We start from the raw sequence: 24,432 nt of genomic DNA on the forward strand, positions 1-24,432 counted from the left end.
TAGCTATTTTTCATGACATAAGTGGTAGGGCCAGAACTCAAACCCAGGTTTAGCTGTTAACGAAAATCCATGTTCTTAAGCCACTCTATTATATTATTTCAGTTTATATTATTACGTTTCTTATTAGAAAACATTAATATTAACATTTACCCCCAAACCCTAAGTTACCTACTCAAATTGAGCAAAGTAGCAAATAGACATTAGCCTCTTAGGAAAGAATGTATATTTTTTACATATTGTATCTTTAATAGTCCTCCTTGTTTGACTCTAGGTATGGATATGGCCAGTGTTTTTAATATCCTTTGCTTTTCCTAGCATGTAGATAATGACTATGGAATTAAATTGTTATCTCCTGGTTAAAAGTAATTATTAATATCTGAGCCCCAAACAATAAGACTTAGATAGTGTCTACCCTTTTGACTTGCTGTTTAAATATAGCCACTTTGCATTTTGTCTGTTTTAGTTTTGTTGACAATATAATACCCTTTATTTTTGTAGTTTTTCTCATGGTTTGCAAAGCTACAGACTCAGATGGAGCAGGATGAAGGAACTAAATACAGGTATGTGGTTCTTTAGTTTGTTGGCTATCCTGATTTTTAAATCACAGTCATCTGCAGCATTTCATAATCTGTGTCTTCAAACAAAATTAAGGCACAAACAAAATTCCAACAGCAATATTTTCTTTAAAAAGAGCTAGAGAGAAATTGTGTGATTAAAAAAAATAGTTATAATTAATAGGCGGAGAGGTACAGTTATTAGTTTTTAGATAACCCTAGAAAGATTTGGGTTCAAGTGGGAATTTTACAGGCACTATAAGAGATACTTGTTGCTTTCTTTAGAAGTAGAGACCCAAGAGATTTTAGGAATGCTCACCTAGACTGTATATAACTATGTTGTTCTGTTTGTGTGTATTGATAGCATGGAAGAAATGATGGTGCATAGTTTCTAGCTGATTTGGGGACTGTGGGTTGAATAACTGCATTTATTTAACATTTATTAAGTGACTATTATTGCACGCAATATGTTAGGCTTTTTGATACATGATTCCACTTAATCTTTATAGCAGCTGTGTGAAGAAAGGTATTATTTTTCCCATTTTACAAATGTGCAAACTGAGGCCTAACTTGCCTAATGTCATAGAGACTTGGGCAGAGCTGGGACTTGTACTCATGTCTTCGAATTCCAAGTCCAAAATTCTTTCCATGGCATCACACCATCCTGGGATTTTTGGCATGAATGACTTGAGGGATTGACCTGCTCCATAGCTTGGGATGGCCCTAGTGTCCTAGTTTTTGAAAGTTGAGCTGTTGATTTGTTACCTTATATGTGAAAAGCCAGCTTGTGACTTCAGGGCTGATTCCTTTTGTTGCTTATAGTTGCAGTGATTTCCCTCTAAATTATTGAAAAAGGTGTTAACATAGTTTTTGCATATAATTAGCTTTAGTGAATGGTCAGACTTCTTTCCTGAAATTCAAGCATTTGGGGAAAAATGAGACTTTGTTATTTATTGACTCTGCTTATTGGGGGAAAATATTATTGCCAATCCCCTTTTGGTTCTGTTTTCTAGACAGATGAGGGATTACTTGTCTGGGTTTCAGGAGCAGTGTGATGCTATATTGAATGATGTAAACAGTGCTCTTCAGCATCTGGAATCATTGCAGAAACAGTATCTCTTTGTGTCCAATAAGACAGGAACTCTCCATGAAGCCTGTGAACAGCTCCTAAAAGAACAGGTAACTTGGAGTATGGGAGAGGATTAGTGGTTATATTTAATATTTTATTTTTAAGTAGATGAATAGAATTTAATTATAATTTCTCTATATATTGAACTGTGCTGTATGAGGCCTTGTGCTAAATAAGCATGCAAATTGTTATATTGTCAGACTGTTTTGTATTTTAAATAAGTTTACATGAGGGAACGGGGCAAAGCAAGCTTTCCTATGTTTTTGAGTTGTTATATCAGCACAATTTCAGAGTGAAGAGGGTACATTAGTTTGCTGTGTGTACTCTTACTAATGACATTTTTCAAACAAGCGCAGTGATTGTAGTAATGGTGGGGTTTATGAAAAGATGAACTGATCTGGATTGCATTTATATTTATGACTTAAAGATAGAACATTTAGGGCACCTGGGTGTCTCAGTGGGTTAAGCCTCTGCCTTTGGCTCAGGTCATGATCCCAGGGTCCTGGAATCAGGCCCTGCATCGGGCTCTCTGCCTGCTTCCCCCCCCCCGTCTCTCTGCCTGCCTCTGTCTACTTGTGATCTCTCTCTGTCAAATAAATAAATAGAATCTTAAAAAAAAAAAAAATAGAACATTGAAGCTATTTTATCTGTGTTTTTTCTATGTCTGCTGTGTGTTTTTTTAAAAGGCATTTAATGTTTTATGAAAGATCACATGTAAGTTGCTGTATTAATCATTGCTTATTAGTCCATAATTGCAGCAATCTTTGAGCATTAGTCTGAAATCTTATGTCAAACATAAACGTATCTATCTGGTATAAATCTGTTCAATGTAATTTTGAGACTGGAGTGTTGATTCTTATGTTCTTAACACTGATTTTTTTCTCTTTTAAAAAATGCAAGTCGGAACTTGTTGATCTGGCTGAAAACATTCAACAAAAGCTTTCCTATTTTAATGAATTGGAAACTATTAACACAGTAAGCATGGTTTTTTGCTTTTTGTAAAGTTAATGACCTTATTTTATATTTCCCTTTCTAAATATAATTTTTAGATTTCTATATTAGACTGAGTGATATTTGAACTTGATAGTTTGCTTGCTGATAGGTATTTCTATTTGTACCTGATGGAAATATCACCAGTTCAGATTTTTTCAAATATGATTTAAGTAGTAGTTCTTAAATTTTATTATTATTATTAAATTCTTTTTGTCAGTTAGCACTTATAATGTCTTATTGGTAAGCTGTGAAGATTGTAAGAAGGAATATTAAATTTTAAATCTTGCTGTGGTTGTGCTATTATTAGTAATTGAAATATTTTTAAATTAATCTCATGTTTAGTTTGAAGTATAATCCTTATAATGCATACTTGTATCCCAAAATAATAGTCTCAGTTAAAACTGCTGTGTAAATTATATTCCTATGTCTTTCTGGCTCATAAATTAATCATACTTACTATATATAAGTTAGTAAAATTATTAAATTAATCATAATTATTGTGATTTACTACAAAGATAAAAGCTAGGAGCTAGTAAACAGTGGAATATAAGGAATTTGTTCATTGCCAAGCTATCAAGATAAGAAATAATTGACTTTTTAAAAATATTTTAATATAAATTATTTATATTTTTGTATAATTATATTAAAGATGTATGTAGTTTTATATATTCTAATGTGTAATTTTATATATTAAGTATATAACATATATATAAGTATATAACATTTATGTTATATATATTTGTACTTACATTATTATATTTGTACTTACATTATTATTACTTGCATATATTTTTATATGTGTTTACTTATATTCTACTTATATATGTTTTACTTTTGTAATATGACTGCTAAATATGGTATGACTGCTAGTTAATCCTTTAACCTTGAGAAAATCACCAGTGTTTGAAAGTACAAAATTTGTATATATTATGAAGTACTAGAAAATGGGAAATCTAGGTAGTTGATGTGTTATTTTAGTATAATGTTGTACAGTGGGGTAATATAAATACTTGTTAATTTATGAAGAGCCCTCTTAAAGCTAATTAGGAATAAACTGAATTAAATCAGTATTTTTTTTGTCCTTTCATTATTAATTCACATGGGCTATATTTGAGGATATTTTGGTGATTCTTAAAATGTAAAGATACTAGTATAACTGTGTTATAGCCTAATGAGAAATAGGCTAATTCTAATACATAATTTTCAACTTTTGCCTGTATATTTTTTGTGAATTAAGTTTTTTTTCTTTCCTTAAAGAAATTGAATTCTCCTACGTTGTCTGTTAATAGTGAAGGATTTATACCTATGCTGGCCAAGTTAGATGATTGTATAACATATATCTCATCACATGTAAGTCATGGGGTTTCTGTATGTTTTTAAGAAATCTTAATATCCCTATTATATCATTTCTTATGCTATAAAGTAATTATTTCTTCTGAAGGGAAAAATATATCTGTAGTATACTTGAAGAAAGACTGTAGTAAATTCTTAGACATTGTCAGTAGTGATGTAAAAAATAAAAAAGTACTTCAGTTGCTGAGGCAATCCCTGGAGTAGAAAGAGATCCTAGCTGACACTATTCTATCCCACCTAAAAGGATGAGTGATTTTCAGGCTGTTGACTTCCTATTGTTTTAGGTAATTCTTTGACAAACAAAAAATGTTACTTGGGAGGAAATAAAGGAACAGGCCCTTTCATTTAATCAGCCTCTTTCTGTGCCCCAAGGATTTATAGCTGTTTAGGTTCCCCCACTATATGAAAGTAGAATGTTCCTATGAAACTTTTTGTAAGCCAAAGTGGCATAAAGTGAAGAAGCAGTTAACATTTCAGAAAAGTGAAAATCCTCTGTGGATTTCTTTTGGTTAGTGAAAACAGGTACTATTTTAGGTCTTTTATAAAAGCCATATGGCTTAAAGTGAACTTTGGTTGGGTGGGTATGAGGGAAGGGGCAGTGTGTACTTGTCTTTCCTGAGCTTACAATCTGTATAAGACCATATAAAGGACGGGTTTGTTTTCATTGTTTACTTTATCTGTTTTTGTTTCCTCTTTGTAAATCTTTCCCTTTCTCTTACAGCCAAATTTTAAAGATTATCCTGTATATTTGCTGAAGTTTAAGCAATGTCTTTCTAAAGCTTTGCACCTTATGAAGACATACACTGTGAACATACTACAAAACCTCACAAATCAGTTATTAAAAAGGGTGAGTTAACTGGTGAAGTGTTTTTTCTCTTCTTTTTCTTTTTTAATTCATTTATCTTTCATAATCTAAGTGTGAGATTAGTACTCAGTACTCTAAAAACATTTTTTTACCTTTTGTTAAATAATAATATCTCTCAGTTTTATTTATAATAAAAAAATGGCTGTATTATATCTGTCCATCAGAATCTTATTTTCAAAGAATATTTAATAGTACTGTATGATAAATAATAAGATTTAAACTATTTGTCACTTAAAACATTTTCTTATCTAATTCATAAAAATATTGGAAGGAAATACACCAAAATGATAAAAAGTGGTTCTGTCTTAGAGGTGGGATTACATACCATGGAGACTTTGAATTTTTTTCTTTATGTATGATAGCTAATTTTCTGTGTTTAGCAAATATATTTTTATTGAGTGACTTCTCAAGGCTTGGCATTGTACTGGGAACCATACGGTAGCGAGAGGAGCCAGCAAGGTCCCTGTGTTCATGGTGCTTAACATTCAGGAGAAGTAATCAGTGAAGAAGGAAACAAACAAATTAGTCAATTACAGATGGAAGGAGCAAGCTAGGTGGAAATTGAGGGGAGTGGTATGTTAGAAAATTAAGAGTAGAGGGGCGTGTGGGTGGCTTGGTGGGTTAAACCACTGCCTTCGGCTCAGATCATGATCTCAGGGTCCTGGGATCAAGCCCTACATCAGGCTCTCTGCTCAGCAGGGAGCCTGCTCCCCTTTCCCCATATGCCTGCCTCTCTGCCTACTTGTGATCTCTCTCTCTGTCAAATAAATAAAATTAAAAAAAAAAAAAAAGAATTAAGAGTAGAGCTGGCCAAGATGATCATTAAATACATTTCTTTCATAAGAAAATAAAAATAAAGATTATGTGTTCTATTTTTTAAGCTCACTTTCTAAAGAACATGGAATCTTGAACTCTCAGTTCAAAGCTACTGATTTTGGGGTTGCAGTTTATAGTTCACATTGCTCTTAGCTGATATGAAGGCCAGACTATATAATTTTTCTATTTTGTAAAATTTTTAAAAAGTTTAGGAAATTAATACCTAATCAGAACTAGTACCTACTGTGTACTAGTAGCTAGTACTTTACTGTTGAGCTGCATAAAACCTTTATGAATACACACACACACACACACACATACTTAAAGATTTTATTTATTTATTTGACAGAGCACAGCAGAGGGAGTGGGAGAGGTAGAAGCAGGCTCCCCACTGAGGTGGGAGCCTGATGCGGGGCTTGATTCCAGGACCCTGGGATTATGACCTGAGGTGAAAGCAGACTCTTAACCACCTGAGCCACCCAGTTGCCCTTTATGAGTATATATTATCACCATTTAATGGATGCCCTGAATCTCAGAGAGGTCCAGTAATTTGACCAATATTCTACTGTCAGTAAGTGACTGAGCATGAGTCTGAATAAGTCTGTTTACTACCAAAAATCATGTAACTCGGGTAGATTTTAATGATGAAGAGGAAGGAGATGACAGCTCCACATAAGTATTTCTCATTTGTAGCAATAATACTAATATGTAATTTCTTCTTGAGATTTTTCTCTCTAAGCTTTTGGTTGGTATATAGGCCAAGCAGTAGCTGTTTGGAATGTTTGATGTCATATTTTCTGAATAATTATTTGTTTGCTAATTATCTTCCTTCCTTCCCCTTCCCCATGTCTCTTTAGGATCCTGCATCCATACCTAGTGCAGACAATGCCTTCACATTATTTTATGTGAAATTTCGAGCTGCTGCTCCCAAAGTCAGAGTAAGTCTATTGACATAAATAGGATATTGCTATGAAGTTTATTTAGCCAGCCCTTTTGAAGTTCTACTGTATGTTAGACCCTTTGCTTATACCAGAAATGAACACTTGTGAAAGGTAGGCATTGCCCTTCTACAGTGTGATGTCTTAAGGGCATGGAGCAGGAGACACCTAGCTCTTCTGTGATGCTCAGGGAAGGCGTCTAGATGGATGTGATATTTGAGCTTAAAGAGCTCAGATTTATAGTGGGCTTGAGGGGATTGATAAGGGTGATTTATACAGAGAGAACAATATGTATAGGGACAGTTGTAGACATGTATTTTGAGAGAACTTGTAACTTGTTATGATCAAAACACAGACATTAATAGCATCCAGTTGGGAAAAAAGACAGGAAAGACTGTAGGCATCATTTCACAAGGGGTATCACATGTCATGCTAATTCAGGAAAAGTAAACAACTAGTGAAGTATTTTATTGTATTTATTTATTTATTTTAAAGATTTATTTAGTTAGAGTGAGCAGTCGGCGGGGGAGGGACATAAGGGGAGAGAATGTCCATCAGATTCCCTGCTGAGTGCGGAGCTTGATGTGGGGCTCCAATAAGTGAAGTTTTTTAAATAGAATGATTTGGTCAGATTTACCATTTCTTTTGATTTAATGATGCGCTGTGAAGAATGGATTATGGTGAAAAGAGTTTTGAGACAGGGAGGTCTGATGAGCAAGGAAGATTTTTCAGTAGTCCATGGGAAATAGGGGTTGATCAGGCGTTGGTAGTGTATTCTTGAGGCGGGGAACATGTGCCTTATTTATTCTCCTTAGCACAGTGCCTGGTACATAAAGGAATGCACTATATATTTATCTTGATTGAGTGATTGGAAATGGAGGGTGCAGAAAGTAGGTATATGTGTTAATATTTACGCATTTAAGATATCCAAGATACAGTTGACTGGAGCTGGCACATTTATCTTTTTTCTACTCATTGTGAAGGTACTAGAAAGAGTAGTCTACTTTTGTTGCCTCCGACTCTCTTGCTATTTCTCTTGAGAGTCAGTTGAAGGATTTTTTTTCTTTAATTTAAATTTTAGTTAGTTAACATATAGTGCAGTGTTGGTTTCTGGAGTAAAGTTTACATACAACACAGTGCTCGTGATAAGTGCCCTTTTTAATACCCATCACCTGCCTAGCTCTTTCCCCATCCACCTCCCTCCCATCAGCTGTCTATTTGTTCTCTATCATTAAGAGTCTCTTATGTTTCCCTCTCTCTCTCTTTTCTTTTCCCCCTTCCCATATATGCATCTGTTTTCTTTCTTCTATTCCACATATGAGTGAGATTATGCAGTATTTGTCTTTATCTGACTGACTGACTTCGCTTGGCATTATTTCACTCTAGCTCCAATCATGTCATTGTAAATGGCAAGATTTCATTTCTTTTGATGGCTGAGTAGTACTCCATTGTATGTATATACCACATTTTTTTCATTCATTCATCAGTCGGTGGACATTAGGGCTCTTTTTCATAGTTTGGCTATCGTTGATAATGCTGCTATAAAAACATCAGGGTGCATGTATCCCTTTGAATCTGTATTTTTATATCCTTTGGGTAAAGTCCAATTGCTGGATTGGAAGGTAGTTCTATTTTTAATTTTTTGAGGAACCTCTGTACTATTCTCCCAAGTGGCTGTACCAGTTTGCATTCCCACCAACAGTGTAAGAAGGTTCCTCTTTCTCTACATCTTTGTGTCTCTTAGCCATCTGTCGTCTTTGGAAAAGTGTCTGTTCCTGTCTTCTGCCCATTTCTTATCTGGTTTATTGGTTTTTTGTGTGTGTGCAGAAGCTTTTTATCTTTTTTTTTTTTTAAGATTTTATTTTATATTTATTTGACAGAGAGAGAGTTGGCGAGAGAGGGAATACAGGCAGGGAATACAGGCGAGGGAGAAGCAGGCTCCCCACTGAGCAAGGAGCCAGATGCGGGGCTTGATTCCAGGACCCTGGGATCATGACCTGAGCTGAAACCAGACGCTTGACAACTGAGTCACCCAGGTGCCCTTAGAAGCTTTTTATCTTAATGAAGTTCTATTAATTCATTTTTGGTTTTTTATCCCTTGCCTCCAGAGATGTATCTAGTAGGAAGTCACTATGGCTGAGGTCAGGGAGGTTGCTGCCTGTGTTCTCCTCTAGGATTTTGATGGTTTCCTGTCTCACATTTAGGTCTTTCATCCATTTTGAATTTTTTCTGTATGATGTAAGAAAGTGGTCCATTTTCATTCTTCTGCATGTTGCTGTCCAGTTTTCCTAGCACCAGTTGTTGTAGAGACTGTCTTTTATCCAATAGATATTCTTTCCTGCTTTTTTGAAGATTAGTTGACCATAATAGTTATGGACCCAGTTCTGGGTTCTCTATTCTGTTCCATTGATCTATGTGTCTGTTTTTGTGCCAGTCCCATACTATCTTGATGACTACAGCATTGTAATATAGCTTGAAATCCAGAATTGTGATGCTTCCAGTTTTGTTTTTCAGAATTGCTTTGGCTATTTGGGGTCTTTGGTGATTTCTTACAAATTTTAGGATTGTTTGTTTTAGCTCTGTGAAAAATGTTGGAATTTTGATAGCGATTGCATTAAATGTGTAGATTCCTTTGGGTAGTAAAGATATTTTAGCAATGTTTTTTCTTCTAATCCATGAGAATGGAATGCTTTTCCATTTTTTTGTGTCCTCTTCAGTGTCTTTTGTAAGTGTTCTATAGTTTTCAAAGTACAGATCTTTTACCTTTTTATTTAGGTTTATTCCTAGGTATCTTACTGTTTATGGTACAGTTGCAAGTTGGATTGATTCCTTGATTTCTTTTTTTACCATTTCATTATTGGTGTATAAAAATGCAACAGATTTTTGCACACTGATTTTACATTCTGCAGCTTTGCTGAATTCATGTATACCTAGAAGTTTTTTGGCGGTCTTTTGGGCTTTCTATGTAGGGTATCATGTTGTCTGCAGATAGTCAAAGTTTGACTTCTTCCTACTGATTTGGATGCCTTTTATTTCTTTTTGTTGTCTGATTGCTGAGACTAAGACTTCCTTTACTATGTAAAATAGTAATGGTGAGAGTGGACATCGTTGTCTTGTTCCTGATCATAGGGGGAAAGGCTCTCAGTTCCCCATTGAGGATGATGTTAGCCGTGGGTCTTTCATATGTGGTCTTTATGATGTTGAGGTATATTCCATCTATCCCTGCTTGTTGAGGTTTTTATCAGGAAAGGATGCTATGTTTTGTCAAATATTTTTCAGGATCATATGGTTCTTATCCTTTGCTTCATTAATGTGGTATATCACAATGATTCATTTGTGAATATTGAACCACTGCTGGAGCCCAGGAATAAATCCCACTTAATTTTGGTGAATAGTTCTTTTAATGTACTGTTGAATTTGATTTGCTAGTATTTACTGAAATTTTTTACATCTGTGTTCATCAGGGATATTGGGATCATCAGGGATATTCTCCTTTTTAGTTGGGTATTTGTCTGGTTTAATATCACACTAATGCTGGCTTTGTAGAATGAGTTTGGAACTTTTCCTTCCATTTCTATTTTTTGGAAAAGTTTGAGAAGAATAGGTAGATATTAGGTCTTCTTCACATGCCTGATAGGATTCCCCTGGGAAGCCATTTGGCCCAGGACTTCTGTTCGTTAGGAGATTTTTTTTTTTTGTAAAGATTTTATTTATTTATTTGACAGACAGAGATCACAAGCAGGCAGAGAAGCAGGCAGAGAGAGGAGGAAGCAGGCTCCCTGCTGAGCAGAGAGCCCAATGTGGGGCTCGATCCCAGGACCCTGGGATCATGATCTGAGCCAAAGGCAGAGGCTTTAACCCACTGAGCCACCTAGGCGCCCCGATATTTTTTTTAAAGATTATTTATTTATTTATTTGACAGACAGAGAACAAGTAGGCAGAGAGGCAGGCAGAGAGAGAGGGGGAAGCAGGCTCCCCGCTGAGCAGAAGCCTGATGTGGGGCTTGATCCCAGGACCCTGGGATCATGATCTGAGCTGAAGGCAGAGGCTTTAACCCATTGAGCCAACCAGGCACCCCCATTGGTAGATTTTTGATTACAGATTGAATTTCTTTGCTGGTTAAGGGGTCTGTTCTAATTTTCTACTTCTTCCTGTTTCAGTTTACTAGTTTGTAAGTTTCCAGGAATTTACCCATTTCTTCTTATTGCCTGGAAAGATACTTTTTCATAGTATTCTCTTATAATTGTTTGTATTTATGTGGTGTTGGTTGTAATCTCTTCTCTTTCATTCATGATTTTATCTGTTTGGTTTATTTCTGTCTTTTTCTTTCTTTTTTTGATAAGTCTGGCTAGGGATTTATCAGTTTTCTTAATTAGGAACCAGCTCTTAATTTTGTTCATTCATTCTGCTGTTTTGTTTGTTTGTTTCTATTGAATTATTTATTTCTGCTCCAGTCTCCTTATCCTTCTTCTGCTGGCATTAGGCTTTATTTGCTGTTCTTTTCTAGCTCCTTTGGGTATAAGATTAGGTTGTGTATTTGAGACTAATCTTACTTCTTTTTTTTTTTTTTTGAGGCTTCTCTTACTTCTTGAGATAGGCCTGTATTGCATTGTACTTCCCTGTTAGGACTGCCTTTGCTGCTTCCCAAAGGTTTTTGGACTGTTGTGTTTTCATTTTCATTTGCTTCTATGTGCATTTTAATTTTCTGGGTAACGCATTCATTCTTTAGTAGGATGTTCTTTAACCTCCATGTGTTTGAGGTCTTTCTAAATTTTTCCTTGTGGTTTACTTCATGTTTCATAGCTTTGTGGTCTGAAAATATGCATGGTATGATCTCAAGTCTTTTTGTACTTGTTGAGGGCTGATTTGTGACTGAGTATGTGATCTGTTCTGGAGAATGTTCCATGCGTACTTGAAAAGAATGTGTACTCTGCTGCTTTAGGATGAAGTGTTCTGAAACTGTCTGTTAAGTCCATCTGTCCAGTATGTCATTCAAAGCCTTTGTTTCCTTGTTGATTTTCTGCTTAGATGATTAGTCCAATTCTGTAAGTGGGGTGTTAAGTTCCCTACTTTTATTATATTATTATCAAAGAGTTTCTTTATATTTATCATTAATTGATTCATATATTTGGGTGCTTCCAAGTTGGGGGCATAAATGTTTACAGTTGGTAGATCTTCTCAATGGATAGACCTTTTAATTATGATATAACACCCTTCTTCATCTCTCATCATAGTTTTTATTGTAAAATCTAGTTTGTTTGATATAAGTATGGCTACTCTGGCTTTCTTTTGATGTCCATTATCATGATAGAAGGTTCTCTATCCCCCTACTTTCAAACTGCAGGTGTCTTTAGGTCTAAAATGAGTCTCTTGGAGACAGCATATAGATAGGTCTTGGTTATTTATTTTTTTTTTTAAATTTTTATTTTTTATAAACATGTATTTTTATCCCCAGGGGTACAGGTCTGTGAATCGCCAGGTTTACACACTTCATAGCACTCACCAAAGCACATACCCTCCCCAATGTCCATAACCCCACCCCACCTTCTCCCAACCCCCCTCCCCCCAGCAACCCTCAGTTTGTTTTGTGAGATTAAGAGTCACTTATGGTTTGTCTCCCTCCCAATCCCATCTTGTTTCATTGATTCTTCTCCTACCCACTTAAGCCCCCATGTTGCATCACCACTTCCTCATGGTTAATTTTTTTTTACCCATTCTGATGCCCTGTGTCTTTTGATTGGAGCATTTAGTCCATTTACATTCAGAGTGACCATTTTTAATTTTTTATTTATTTTTAAAGATTTTATTTATTTGAGAGAGAGAGAATAACCAGTAGGGAGGGGCATAGAGAGAGAGAGAGAGCAAGAGAGAGAGGCAGACTTCCTGCTAAGCAGGAAGCCTGACGTGGGGCTTGATCCTAGGTCCTGGAGATCATGACCCGAGCCCAAGGCAAACACTCAACTGACTGAGCCACTGAGTTATTATTGAAAGATTTGAATTTAATGTCATTGTGTTACTTGTAGAGTTGGTGTTTCTGGTGATGTTCTCTGGTCCTTTATAGAGTTTGTTGCTTTTGGTCTTCTTTTCCTCCACTCAAAGAATCCCTTAAACATTCTTGCAGGGCTGATTTATTGGTTATGAACTGCTTTAGTTTTTGTTTGCCTGGGACACCCTTTATGTCTCCTATTGTGAATGACAGACTTGTTGGATAAAGAATTCTTGGCTGCATATTTTTCTTATTTTAACACATTGAATATTTTCTGCAACTCGTCTGGTCTGCTATGTGTCTGTGGACAGACCTGCTATGAATTTGAGCTGTCCTCCCTTGTAGGTTAAGGACGTTTTTGCTGTTGCTGCTTTCAGGATTCTTTCCTTGTCTGTGTATTTTGTGAATTTGACTTTAATATACATTGGCAATGGCCAGCTTTTGTTGAATTTAATGGGAGTTTTCTGTATTTTGATGTCTGTGTCCTTCCCCAGATTAGGGAAATTTTCAGCTATAATTTGTTTGAATAAACAGCCTCCTCTTTTTTCTCTCGCTTTGTCTTCTGGGACTCTTAGGATATGAATGTTAATATGTTTTAATAAGTTGCTGAATTTCCTCAGTCTGCCTTTCTTTCCTTCTTCTTTTTAGCTTCATTATTTTTAATAATTTTTTCTTTTCTGTCACTGAGTCACTCCTCTGATTCGTCCATCTTTGTTTTTATCTTTTAATTTTAATTTTGGTCTGACTAGCTTTTAGTTCATTTATTTCTGCAGGAAGGGATTCTCTGGTGTCTTCTATGCTTTTTTCAAGGGCAGCTATATTCTTATAATTGTAGTTTTAAATTATAGTTCAAACATCTTACTTATATCTGTGTTGATTAAATCCTTGGCCTTGAGTTCTATTTCCTATTCTTTCTTTTGGGGTCGATTTCTCCATCTTGTCATTTTGTCTGGAAAAGAAAAGAAGAAAGAAAAAAAAAAAAGCAAAAACCCAAACAAAGAAAAAAACCAAAAAAAGAAATAAACTAGATCCTGTGTGTGTTTTGGTCTGTTTGTAAAAGAATCTATGTCCCAAAAGAAAAGAATAAAGAAAGTGAAAATAAACAAAAAATTAGAAATATATGTATAAATAAAAATTTAAAAATTAACAATAAAAGATAAGGACTTGAAAAAGAAAATAATTGAAAAATAAATAAATAAAGAATAAAAGTGAAAAAAGAAGAGAGATTCTATTTCTGCAAGAGCTGAAGCTTTGCAGTCCTCTGTGATTGGTAAACTTGGGCAGTGAGTTTGTGCTTGTCATCTGGGGGTAGTGGGCCAGGGCCTCCTGCCCTGCTTCTCAAGTGGACTTGTTTTAAAGGAAATGTGCGTCCAGGGTGCAGGAGGCTTGGTGTATGCCGCTCCAGCCTCCTCTAGGTATGCAGTTTTGCTCCCTGAAGGCACTGATGAAAAGGATGAATACAGTGGTGCCTGGGTCTTGGCTGAAAGTCTGTGCTCTTATTCTTCAGTGAGCCCTCACAGAAGAGCAGTCAGTCACCACTCTTTGTTTTGGTTTCCCACTGAACCCTGTGTTCACCATGCCTGTGTCTGAGCTTTTTTATCTCAGGGGTGCGGCTTAGTTTCAAAACTCTAAAATTTTAGGAACTCCCCTGGTGTATACCTGTGCTGTTCTCCTGGGGAGGATCTTGCCCTGCTTTTTTCATTTGCTGGCAGGTCCCAGGAAAGTGGTCACATGACTGCATAGTTGCTCACAGTTTATGGCAAAACAGAGTAGAAAGCGGATACCAAGACCCACTGCTCTTGCTCCTATTCCTGGAAACAGTGGTGCCACCCTTCTTGTGACCCAGGCGATCTTCAGACCCAGATGTCACTGCTGGGATTCTGCCCACTTTGCCACCTGAGCTTCTTGAAGCCAGGCACGTCCCCCATGGTAGAGAACTTCTAACAGTTCAGATTGTGCTGTGCTGCTTCTAATACTTTGCAGTAGGCACGGTAAACAGTCTCCCTCCTCTTTACCAACAGCTATATCTTCCCCAAGTCAACTCTCTGCATCTCCTGTCCTTCAAGAGGAGGTTGCTTTTCTTCTTGTAGATTCGTACTGTTTGTTCTCTCAGACCTCCAGTTGATTTCTTGGGTGTTCAGAATGACTTGACTATTAAGCTGTGTTTGAGGGTTGAGACAAGCTTAGGATCTCCCTACTCCTTAACATCTTGACATCTTAACTCCTCCCTCAGTTTTTTGTTTTTTGAAATAAGAGACACTTGGTCTTATTTATAGAAGATACAGGAGAATAGTGGTTCATTGATGGTATAAGGTTTAGCTTGTGCCTGATTGTTGCTTTTGCTTAGTAGTCAAATACCAGTGGTAAAAATTTGATTAGAAAAGAAGTGGTATAGGTAAGTGTGATATAGCTCAGTGTGGTAGATAAATATAAAGTTAATTATATAATGATCAGCTCCTTTCCTACATGCCATTTATCAATGGTAGTCAATGAATACATGCAATGGAGTCCTATTTATATTAGTGACAGCATAAATACTTACCTAGAAATAACTCTACTGGAAATACAAGGATGAAGAAAATGACAAAACTAGACAGAAAGTTTTAAGAGATTGAATAAATGATAAGCTTCTCTTTTTCCTGATCAAGGAGACTTAATTTTTTATTTTTTTTTAAAGGTTTTATTTGTTTATTTGTCAGAGCAAGTGAGAGCAGGGCAAGGAGGGGGAACCGCAGACAGAGGGAGAAGCTGGCTCCTCCCTGATCAAGGAGCCCAATGCGGGGCTCAATCCCAGGACCCTGGGATCATGACCTGAGCTGAAGGCAGAGACTTAGCTGACTGAACCACCCAGGCATCCCGAGACTTAATTTTTTAAATGTCAGTTCCTCCTAATATAATTCATCATCAAATATAATCTTAACAGAAATCCAGTGTAATTTCTTTCTGGATGATGCGAAAATTTATCTGGTATACTAAATAAGCAAGACTAATTATACAAGTAAATTTTAAAAATACATTGATACTGATTCAAGAATTCATTGATGGATCATTGGGGTGAGAAATTCTACAACTTGATATAAAAAAAATCAGTCTTAAAGAGGAAGGGTTAGAGTTTTCTACATAATATTGAGAAGACTTGCTGAGTATTTGGGGGAAAAAGTAAACTCTATAAGCTTTATAGCATTACCAAAATACACTCTAAGTGAACTAAAGAGTTAAATGTAAAAATTAGCAGGGAAAAAAAAAAACCTCTAGCAGAAATTACTGGGGAAAAATTACAGAGTAAAAGGCTCAGGATATAAAAATTACATTTTCTGAATTTTAGACAGCCAAAGAAAAGCAGAAAGTAGGATGTTTGCAATAGATAAGTGAGAAGGTTAATATTTTTTAATGTACTGAGTACTTCTAGCTCAGTAAGAAAGATGAATATCTGATATATAAATGACCAGATTTTGCAAAGAAAATGCAAATGGTTCATTAAATATGAGTGCCTCTGTAGCCTCAGTGGAGAAAATGTGCAGTTTAAGGTTAGATGACCCCCAACTTTTTTTTTTTGGTCAAGACAATGACAGATTAAGTTGTAGCAGTCAGTCCTTTTGAGGTTTTGGTGAGGGAGACAGTACTACTGACAGGGAGGTAAATCAATTCCTTTTTCAAAAAACATTTTAGGAGAATGGAGCAAAAGCACCTATAAGTATTAATCTCTTTTGTTGGGGATCCCCAGCTGGGAAGTAGGTACTGTTATTATACCTGCTATATGGTACAAAGTGGAAACTCAGAGAAGTGAGCCCACTCTCTTGAGCTCAGACAGCTCCTGGGGAGCTGATACCCATACCTTCTAGTTTCACTCCAGGCCCAGAGCTCATAACCACTGGACTTTTCTTCTCAGGAAACAGTCTAGATGTCTAACACAATATTTGACTTATGGTACATTTGTCCAAGGGTATATTATGTAGCCATTTAAAATAATGTTTTAAGTAATAATAATAATAATAATAATAAGTCATCAAGTGTTTACTAGGTGCCAGACACTGTGCTAATAAGGCTTTCCATATGTTTTCATCTGATGTTGAGTAGAATGATGTTTTGGAATATAATTTTTTGAAAGCAGATAATCATGTTGAATGTATAATTCCAGGTTTTTTTGTTTGTTTTTAAATATAGTAACTGAAAGAATATTCTAAAATATTAGTTGTGGTTATTTTATGGTATTACAGGTGACTTTAAAAAGAAAAGATTTTATTTATTTATTTGACAGAGATCACAAGTAGGCAGAGAGGCAGGCAGAGAGAGGAGGAAGTAGGCTCCCCACTGAGCGGAGAGCCCAATGCAGGGCTCGATCCCAGGACCCTGGGATCATGACCTGAGCTGAAAGCAGAGGCTTTAACCCACTGAGCCACCCAGGCGCCCCTGTATTTACAGGTTTTCTAACATTAGCCTGTATTAATTAAAATCAGGAAGTAATTAAAAGTATAACTAAAACAGATATATTTTAATATACTTTTATTTTGCAGACTCTTATCGAACAAATAGAACAGCGATCTGAAAAAATACCTGAGTGAGTACCTAGAAGTTCTTCAAACTACCTTCTTCTTGATGTGGTCCTGGTATTTTCTGAGCAATTACCTTTCATACTATGTAGCACATAACTTATTTTGGGAAAAGTTTGTAGACCTGACTTTGAGTTTGCAAGGCATCTTTTTTTCCCATAGCAGTATTTTCTTTTAATTTTAACGTTGTAATATCTTTCTGTACTCTTGGGAGATAAATCTTTCTTTAAAAGAATAAAAATTAACAGCTTTTGAACCACACTTCATTATGGTTTGTTTTTTCTTTTTATACATAAATATTTCTAGTATTTAATGTGGGCAAATGAGGGGTGACCTTATCACTTTAGAGGTTTTGAAATCTTTTCTGGAATTTAAGATCAGATTTAATTTCCATATCTGAAATGAGAAATTTATATTCTAATCTCATTCGCTTTTCATCAGATACCAACAACTGCTAAATGACATCCATCAGTGTTACCTTGACCAGCGGGAGCTCCTTTTGGGCCCTAGCATCACTTGTACTGTAACAGAGTTAACAAGCCAGAATAATAGAGATCATTGTGCCTTGGTAAGCTTCAGCTAGTTTTGATTGATGTTAAACCTTCTTCTAAAATATTTTGGTCTTTGAAGCTGTATTTGGGTAGATAAGTTTGGATCCCATATCAACAAGCTTTTAGAGAATTTTTCTTTCAGTTATGAGGAATCAAGTAATTAATATTCAGCTTATCAAAATAATCTCATTTTTATCTTGTTTTTGAAGAATGAAGATTCATGAACAAGTATTACTCCTTGAAAGATGTAGTTTCAGAGTTTGTGGATTTATACTGATGATTTAATTTAGATTTTGCTGAAGAAGTGCTTTTTTTGTTTAGCAATTTTAATTCATACTATAGAACAATACATAAAGATTGTTTTATTAAATACCCCTCTTAAACTAGAAGAGTATTTTCACTGTCAAAAGTTTAGAAAAAAAAAGAAGAAAATAAAAATGAGCCATATTCACATTTTGCCATAAACCATTGTAAACCAAGCAATTTCTGTTTTTCAGTGGGTTGTTTTATGAATATATGTGCATAATCTTAGTGCAAATAGAGTATTTGTTTTATTCATAAATGCTGGAATCATTGTGTGTCTTTAACTGTAGGTAATGTGTGTTTATTTCCTGCAGATTCGTAGTGGCTGTGCCTTTATGGTCCATGTATGCCAGGATGAGCACCAACTTTACAATGAATTTTTCACAAAGCCAACATCAAAATTAGAGTAGGTAGTACACAAACTCTTGTTTTTAAGATTTAATATGCTAATGATCATTGTGGCTTATTATATTATAGGAGTATTTTAAAATTAACTGCAAAGTGTTTTAACTTTTATGAGTGTGTGAACAGAATATTATTGGATGGAAAGTGATTATTTTAAAATAAATGTGCAATTTAAAGGCCAACATGCTTTTATATTATTTATAATATATCTATGGAGACAATGTGGTATGACAGTAAGAAGCCTATATTGGAAACTAAGTCTTGGCAATGTATATCCCTTTATCTCCACCTAGTATGCTAATTCCTTATAGTTAAAAAATTGTTCTAATTAGTGAAAGACATTTAAAAATATAGACAATATTTAATACGTTTTCCTTATTTTTCTCAAAGTGTCTTTTCAGCTCCTGTGTTAGTCACTTTTGATTTCTTCATGTTGGTGATTTTGACTCTTAGAAAGATTCCAAGATTATAACTTTTATAATGAAGAAGAGTCAAATGTATCTTATAGTTTTGATTAGATTGATCACTTTTGGTGAAATGCTATGTATAGAAGAGTACTATGGACAGTATGAAGAATATAGACAACTTAAGTCTTTCTTTTCAAATGTTTAAAATTGTCAAAAATACTTGTATGTCCAAGTACTTTGAGTTTTATCTAAGTCCAAGTATTAAAGAATTTTCAGTTCATCTTTCCTAGGGACAATGTTACATTTGATTCACAAATGATGTAGAATATAAAAGGATAATTATATCAACCAAAATATTTGTTACCATGTTTTAAAGGACATATATAAAATATGGCTAAATAAGTAAAGTTGTAATAAATTGACATAAATTGATATTTGGCCACGGCAGCTGCTTTGGAGTGGCTGCTGAAGACTGCTTATGGATTTTGCGCTTTTAAAGTAAAGAAAGATCTACAGTATTATTTTCACCCTTTGATTTCTCATTAAATAGTGTTCCCATGCATGATTTTCCAGTAGATTTTTATTTTTATTGGCTAGAAGAAATCAATGATGCCTTTTAAACCATTAGAAAAATCATGAAGATTACTACTTATAACCATGTTTTATTCTTTCATTTTAGTGAACTTTTGGAGAAACTGTGTGTGTCATTGTATGATGTCTTCAGGCCATTGATCATTCATGTTATTCATTTAGAAACTCTGTCAGAACTTTGTGGGATTCTTAAAAATGAGGTGCTTGAAGATCATGTACAGAACAATGGTAAATAATAATTAGAAATGATAATTTCAAAAGTTTTAAAAATTATATCTGTGGCTCAATGAATTTCAAAATCCTCTATTCTTTACCCCATTCACCGATATAAATTTATTATTTTTATAGCCTGGTTTGATGCCTTTTAAAATCAAGATACACCTTATTTTTTGACTAGGTTCAAATTAAATGGGAAAATAATTTTAAGATCTGGGCAAAATTGCTAATAAAATTATAGTTCACTTTTCTTTCTGTCATCTGTCAGAGAGAACTGTCAGTTTTGAGCTAGACATTTTTAATACATTCTTACCAAAATACCTGAAGTCATTGGCTATATTGCATACTTTTAATTTAAAAACAAGAATTATTTTAGTGTACATATATAATAATGACTTATCTTTTTTGAAATTACAAATAAAATGAATTCTCTGGAAAACTCTAACCATCTGATACATTCTTTAATATTTGATTCTGTTGTCATAGAAAACATGACTTAAGTAACTTTAAAAAAACCCTTCAAGTAATACTTTACTGGCAGAAATTATTGTTCTTACTTTGACTTTCTTTAGGAGACACTAGGTTTGTTATGTTTCCAGAGTTTCTTATTCTGCTGCATTTAGTTATTCTAAGATGTGCATTTTCTTACATATTAATGCCTCTGAATTAAATTAATTTGAATATTTATGTTTTTATATCATATCTCCAACTCCCCAGCCCTTGGAAAGTTGTTACAGAATTAATGGTTTGTCTTAACACTGATGGCATCTTAGGAATGCAGAAATTCTATATGAACTTATACTTTGTTTTAATTTTTTACTCATATTTCTTTATGGAAACCTTAATAAGTCATTTTATATTTGTGGGACTTCATTTATTTGTAAAATTGGGATAATAACCCAACAAATAAGCTGCCCTAGCTGTCTCAGGATTGGTCTGAAGCTGAATGAGATAACTTTTAACAAGCACGAAACACTTTAAAATTCAGACTTTATTATTCATGTTAATAATAAAAATAATATCACAAAGTGTCAGAAAAAAGGTACAAGGGCAAATTTCTTTCCCAATTTTAAATTTGAGGAAATTGAAAGACATTTAATTAAGTTTTTCTGAGGTCATTGAGTTATACTGAAATAGAATGCAACCACAGTCCCAGAGGGAAAAATGCTTCCTACTACTGCTGGACACTTGAGTAATATTTTTGCTTGTTTAAAGAAAATATTTTTCTAAATATAAAAGAATGGATGATTATACTTTTTTATCAGCTGAACAACTGGGAGCATTTGCAGCTGGAGTAAAGCAGATGTTAGAAGATGTACAAGAGCGCCTTGTATACAGAACCCACATCTACATTCAGACAGACATCACGGGGTACAAACCTGCTCCTGGAGATCTGGCATATCCTGATAAGTTGGTGATGATGGAGGTAGGGTTCTCTTATTTGATCTTGATTTCTCCCATACACTTTTTGGATGTTTCGTACTAGTAGAAATAGGATTTTTCTTTTTAATTCTCATTCAAGATGTAAAAACAAGATAAACTTGCCATAAAGTCACAGGAAATAAAATTTAAAAAAATTGAACAACATAATCTGTTAGGTTCTTTTTCCTTCAAGTTGTATTTTATAATTCATTTCCCTCCCCTTTTGTAGGAAATAGGTGTTCTCAGGTTTTTGTTTGTTTTTGTTTTAAGATTTATTTATTTACTTTAGAGAGAGAGAGAGAGTGTGTGCTCGTGCATGAGCATGGGGCAAAAGGGCAGAGGGAGAGGGAAAGGGAGAATCTCAAGCAGACTCCCACCTGATCATAGAGCATGACATCAGGCTTAATCCCACGACTCTGAGGTCACAACCTGAGCCGAAATCCAGAGACGGACACTTAACTGACTGAGCCACCCAGGTGTCCTGTGTTCTCAGTTTTTAAATTGAATTTGTGCTCCCTGTGATTTCTCTTTTTTAAAATAAATGGCACAGAAGAGGGTCTTGATAACATAGGAGCCACCATAGTTGATTGTCATAGAGCCATGTGTCATCCTGTCTCATAAAAATCGTGCGGGCCATGTCCTCAAAATTCTGCAGTACTGATGTCCAGTTTGTAGAGCTAGAGTTACCTCACTGATCATTTAGCTCACTGATTCAGTTATATACGAATCTTTATTTTCTTTTAGTGCTGGACAGAGTTTAAATAATGCTGAGGGTATTAGTACTAAACCAGAATTAGAGCCTAGAACCTTTTTTTCTTTTTAAGTGGGCTCCATGCCCAGTGTGGAGCTCAACATGGGGCTTGAATCAAGATCAAGATGGGCTCACATCAAGAGTCAGACACTTAACCACCTAGTTACCCAGGCACCCTAGAACCTAGAACTTTTTTAATGGAAGTTTCAAATATAAGCGAAAGGTAGAGGGAACTATATAATGACTCTTGCATATTATTACACCAGCTTCCTCGTGGCCAGTCTTACTTCACTTAGAGCTCCATTACTCCCTTCCACACCATTAATTATTTTGGAGCAAATTCTAAAGTATCAAAAGGTAAGGCACATTTTAGTTTTTGCAGTGAAGTCTTTTTCTAGTTTTATTGAGAAATAATTGACATATGTCAGTAAGTTTAAGGCCTAGAGCATGATGATTTGATTTACATACATTATAAAATGATTACCACAATAGCTTTAGTTAACACCCATCATCTTATATAGATAACAATCCAAAGAAAGGAAATTTCTTTTTGTGACAAGAAAGAACAAGTTGTTCTTTCTGAACAACTTTCCTATCTGTATACGATGTTTTTTGTTAACTATAGTCATTGTGTGTATTACATTCCTAGTGTTTATTTTGTAACTGGAAGTTTGTTTGTTTTTTGTTTGTTTTTAGATTCACATATAAGTGAACTCATACAGTATTTGTCTTTCTCTGACTTATGTTATTTAGCATAACATCTTTAGGGTCTCACCATGTTTTTGGACATGGTAGGATTTCCTTGTGGTTTTTTTTTTAATGGCCAAATAATATTCCACTGCCTGCATACACCGTAACTTCTTTATCCATTCATTCATTGGTGGACACATAGGTTGTTTTCATGTCTTAGCTATCGTGAGTAATGCTGCAGTGAACGTAAAGGTGCAGATATCCTTTGAGTTAGTGTTTTCATTTCCTTTGGATATATTCCCAGACGTGGAGTTGCTGGATCATATGGTAGTTCTATTTTTAATTTTTTGAAGATCCTCCATACTGTTTTCCAGAGTGGCTGCATCAGTTTACAGTTCTGCCAGTAGAGCACCAGGGTTCTCTTTTCTCCACGTCTTTGCCAACACTTGTTACCTTTTTTTAAAAAAAAATTTTTGTCAGAGAGAGGGAGAGAGAGTACTTGCATGCATGAGTGGAGGAGGGGTAGAGGGAGAAGCAGGCTTCCTGCTGAGCAGGGAGCCTGATGTGGGACTCGATCCTAGGACCTTGGGATCATAACCTGAGCTAAAGGCAGACGCTTAACTGACTGAGCCACCCAGACGTCCCAACACTTGTTACCTCTTATCTTTTTGACAGCAGCCATTCTAATAGGCGTGAGATGGTGTCTCATTATGTGCATTTCCCCGATGATTATTGATGTTGAGCATTTTCATTACCTGTTGGCCATTTGTATATCCTCTTTGGAAAAAATGTTGATTCAGGTCCTTCGTCCATTTTAAATTGGATTATTTGGTTTTTATGCTATTGAGTTATATGAGTTCTTTATACCTTTTGTATATGAATTCCTTATCATCAAGCTTTGTAGTTTGATGGTAGTCCCACTTTCTTATTTTGGTGAGGGTACTTTTCATTTTAACACAACCATGATATGGTTATCACATTTAAAAACATTATTATAGTTACTTAATATCACTGAATATTCAATTAAGTCTGGAATTTTTTCAGATTTACTAGTTGTTAGTGTTTTGTCCCACTTACTTTCTTTATGTGTATGTTTTATTGCTGAACCACTTGAAAGTAAATTATAGATACAGTGATACTTCACTTCTGAATACTTTAGTTCTTACTCTCTTAAGAATAAAACATTCTTCACATAATCACATGCCATTTTTTACATATATAAAAATTAATATTAATTCAACATATTATTTATATGTAGTACATATTCAAATTTTTCCAGTTGTTCTTCAGCTATCTATAAAACAGGATCAGAAAGTTAAAAAGTGGGATCCAGTCAAGGTTACTCTTTCTCCCCACTTGTTTTTTTTGTTTGTTTTTTGTTTTTAATCACCTGGCTTTTTTGAAGAGACCAAGCCAGTTTTATTGTAGAATATGCCACATTCTGGATTTGTCTGATTGTTTTTCTCACATTTAGATTCAGATTAAACTTTTTTCTTTCTTTTTTTTTTTTCTTTTCTTTCTTTCTTTTCTTTTTTTTTTTGGCAAGAATACTACACAGCTGATGTGTACTTACCTTATCACATCAAAAGCACGTAATGTCAGGATGTTCCACAATTGGTTAAGTTAGTAATTGTTAATTTTCTTCATTATAAAAGCATATTCCCTTCTTTGTAATTAGTGAGTACTGATGAAATGATACTTTGGGATTATGTGAGTTCCCCAGCATCTTTTTACCCAGTGGTTATTACAACCATTAATGATCTGGGCCTGAACCAGTTATTATGTTGGGAGTAGCAAATTTCATACCTGCCATTTTCATATCTGCCTTTTCTTCTGCATTCATTAGTTGGCATTCTGCTGAAAAGAATTAATTTCTCCTTCTTCCTCCCTTTTGCCTATCCCTGACCTTAGT

General features: G+C 34.9%; 1 protein-coding gene across 2 annotated transcripts in view; it reads left to right on the forward strand.

The window, feature by feature from the left end:
• The window catches only part of COG3 (component of oligomeric golgi complex 3), a 72,990-nt gene that overhangs the window by 13,533 nt on the left and 35,025 nt on the right, over window positions 1-24,432 (forward strand). For both annotated transcript variants that reach the window (XM_004759222.3, XM_013059811.2), the window contains 11 exons: window positions 499-560; window positions 1,568-1,733; window positions 2,584-2,658; window positions 3,934-4,026; window positions 4,751-4,876; window positions 6,568-6,648; window positions 17,149-17,192; window positions 17,626-17,752; window positions 18,353-18,444; window positions 19,530-19,669; window positions 20,923-21,083. In XM_004759222.3, the coding sequence (XP_004759279.1) occupies window positions 499-560; window positions 1,568-1,733; window positions 2,584-2,658; window positions 3,934-4,026; window positions 4,751-4,876; window positions 6,568-6,648; window positions 17,149-17,192; window positions 17,626-17,752; window positions 18,353-18,444; window positions 19,530-19,669; window positions 20,923-21,083 (1,167 nt within the window). The remainder of the gene's footprint in view (window positions 1-498; window positions 561-1,567; window positions 1,734-2,583; window positions 2,659-3,933; window positions 4,027-4,750; window positions 4,877-6,567; window positions 6,649-17,148; window positions 17,193-17,625; window positions 17,753-18,352; window positions 18,445-19,529; window positions 19,670-20,922; window positions 21,084-24,432) is intronic.

The sequence above is a fragment of the Mustela putorius genome, unplaced genomic scaffold, assembly GCF_011764305.1.
Source record: "Mustela putorius furo isolate JIRA1106 unplaced genomic scaffold, ASM1176430v1.1 tig00000179_pilon_pilon_pilon, whole genome shotgun sequence".
Taxonomy (NCBI): domain Eukaryota; kingdom Metazoa; phylum Chordata; class Mammalia; order Carnivora; family Mustelidae; genus Mustela; species Mustela putorius.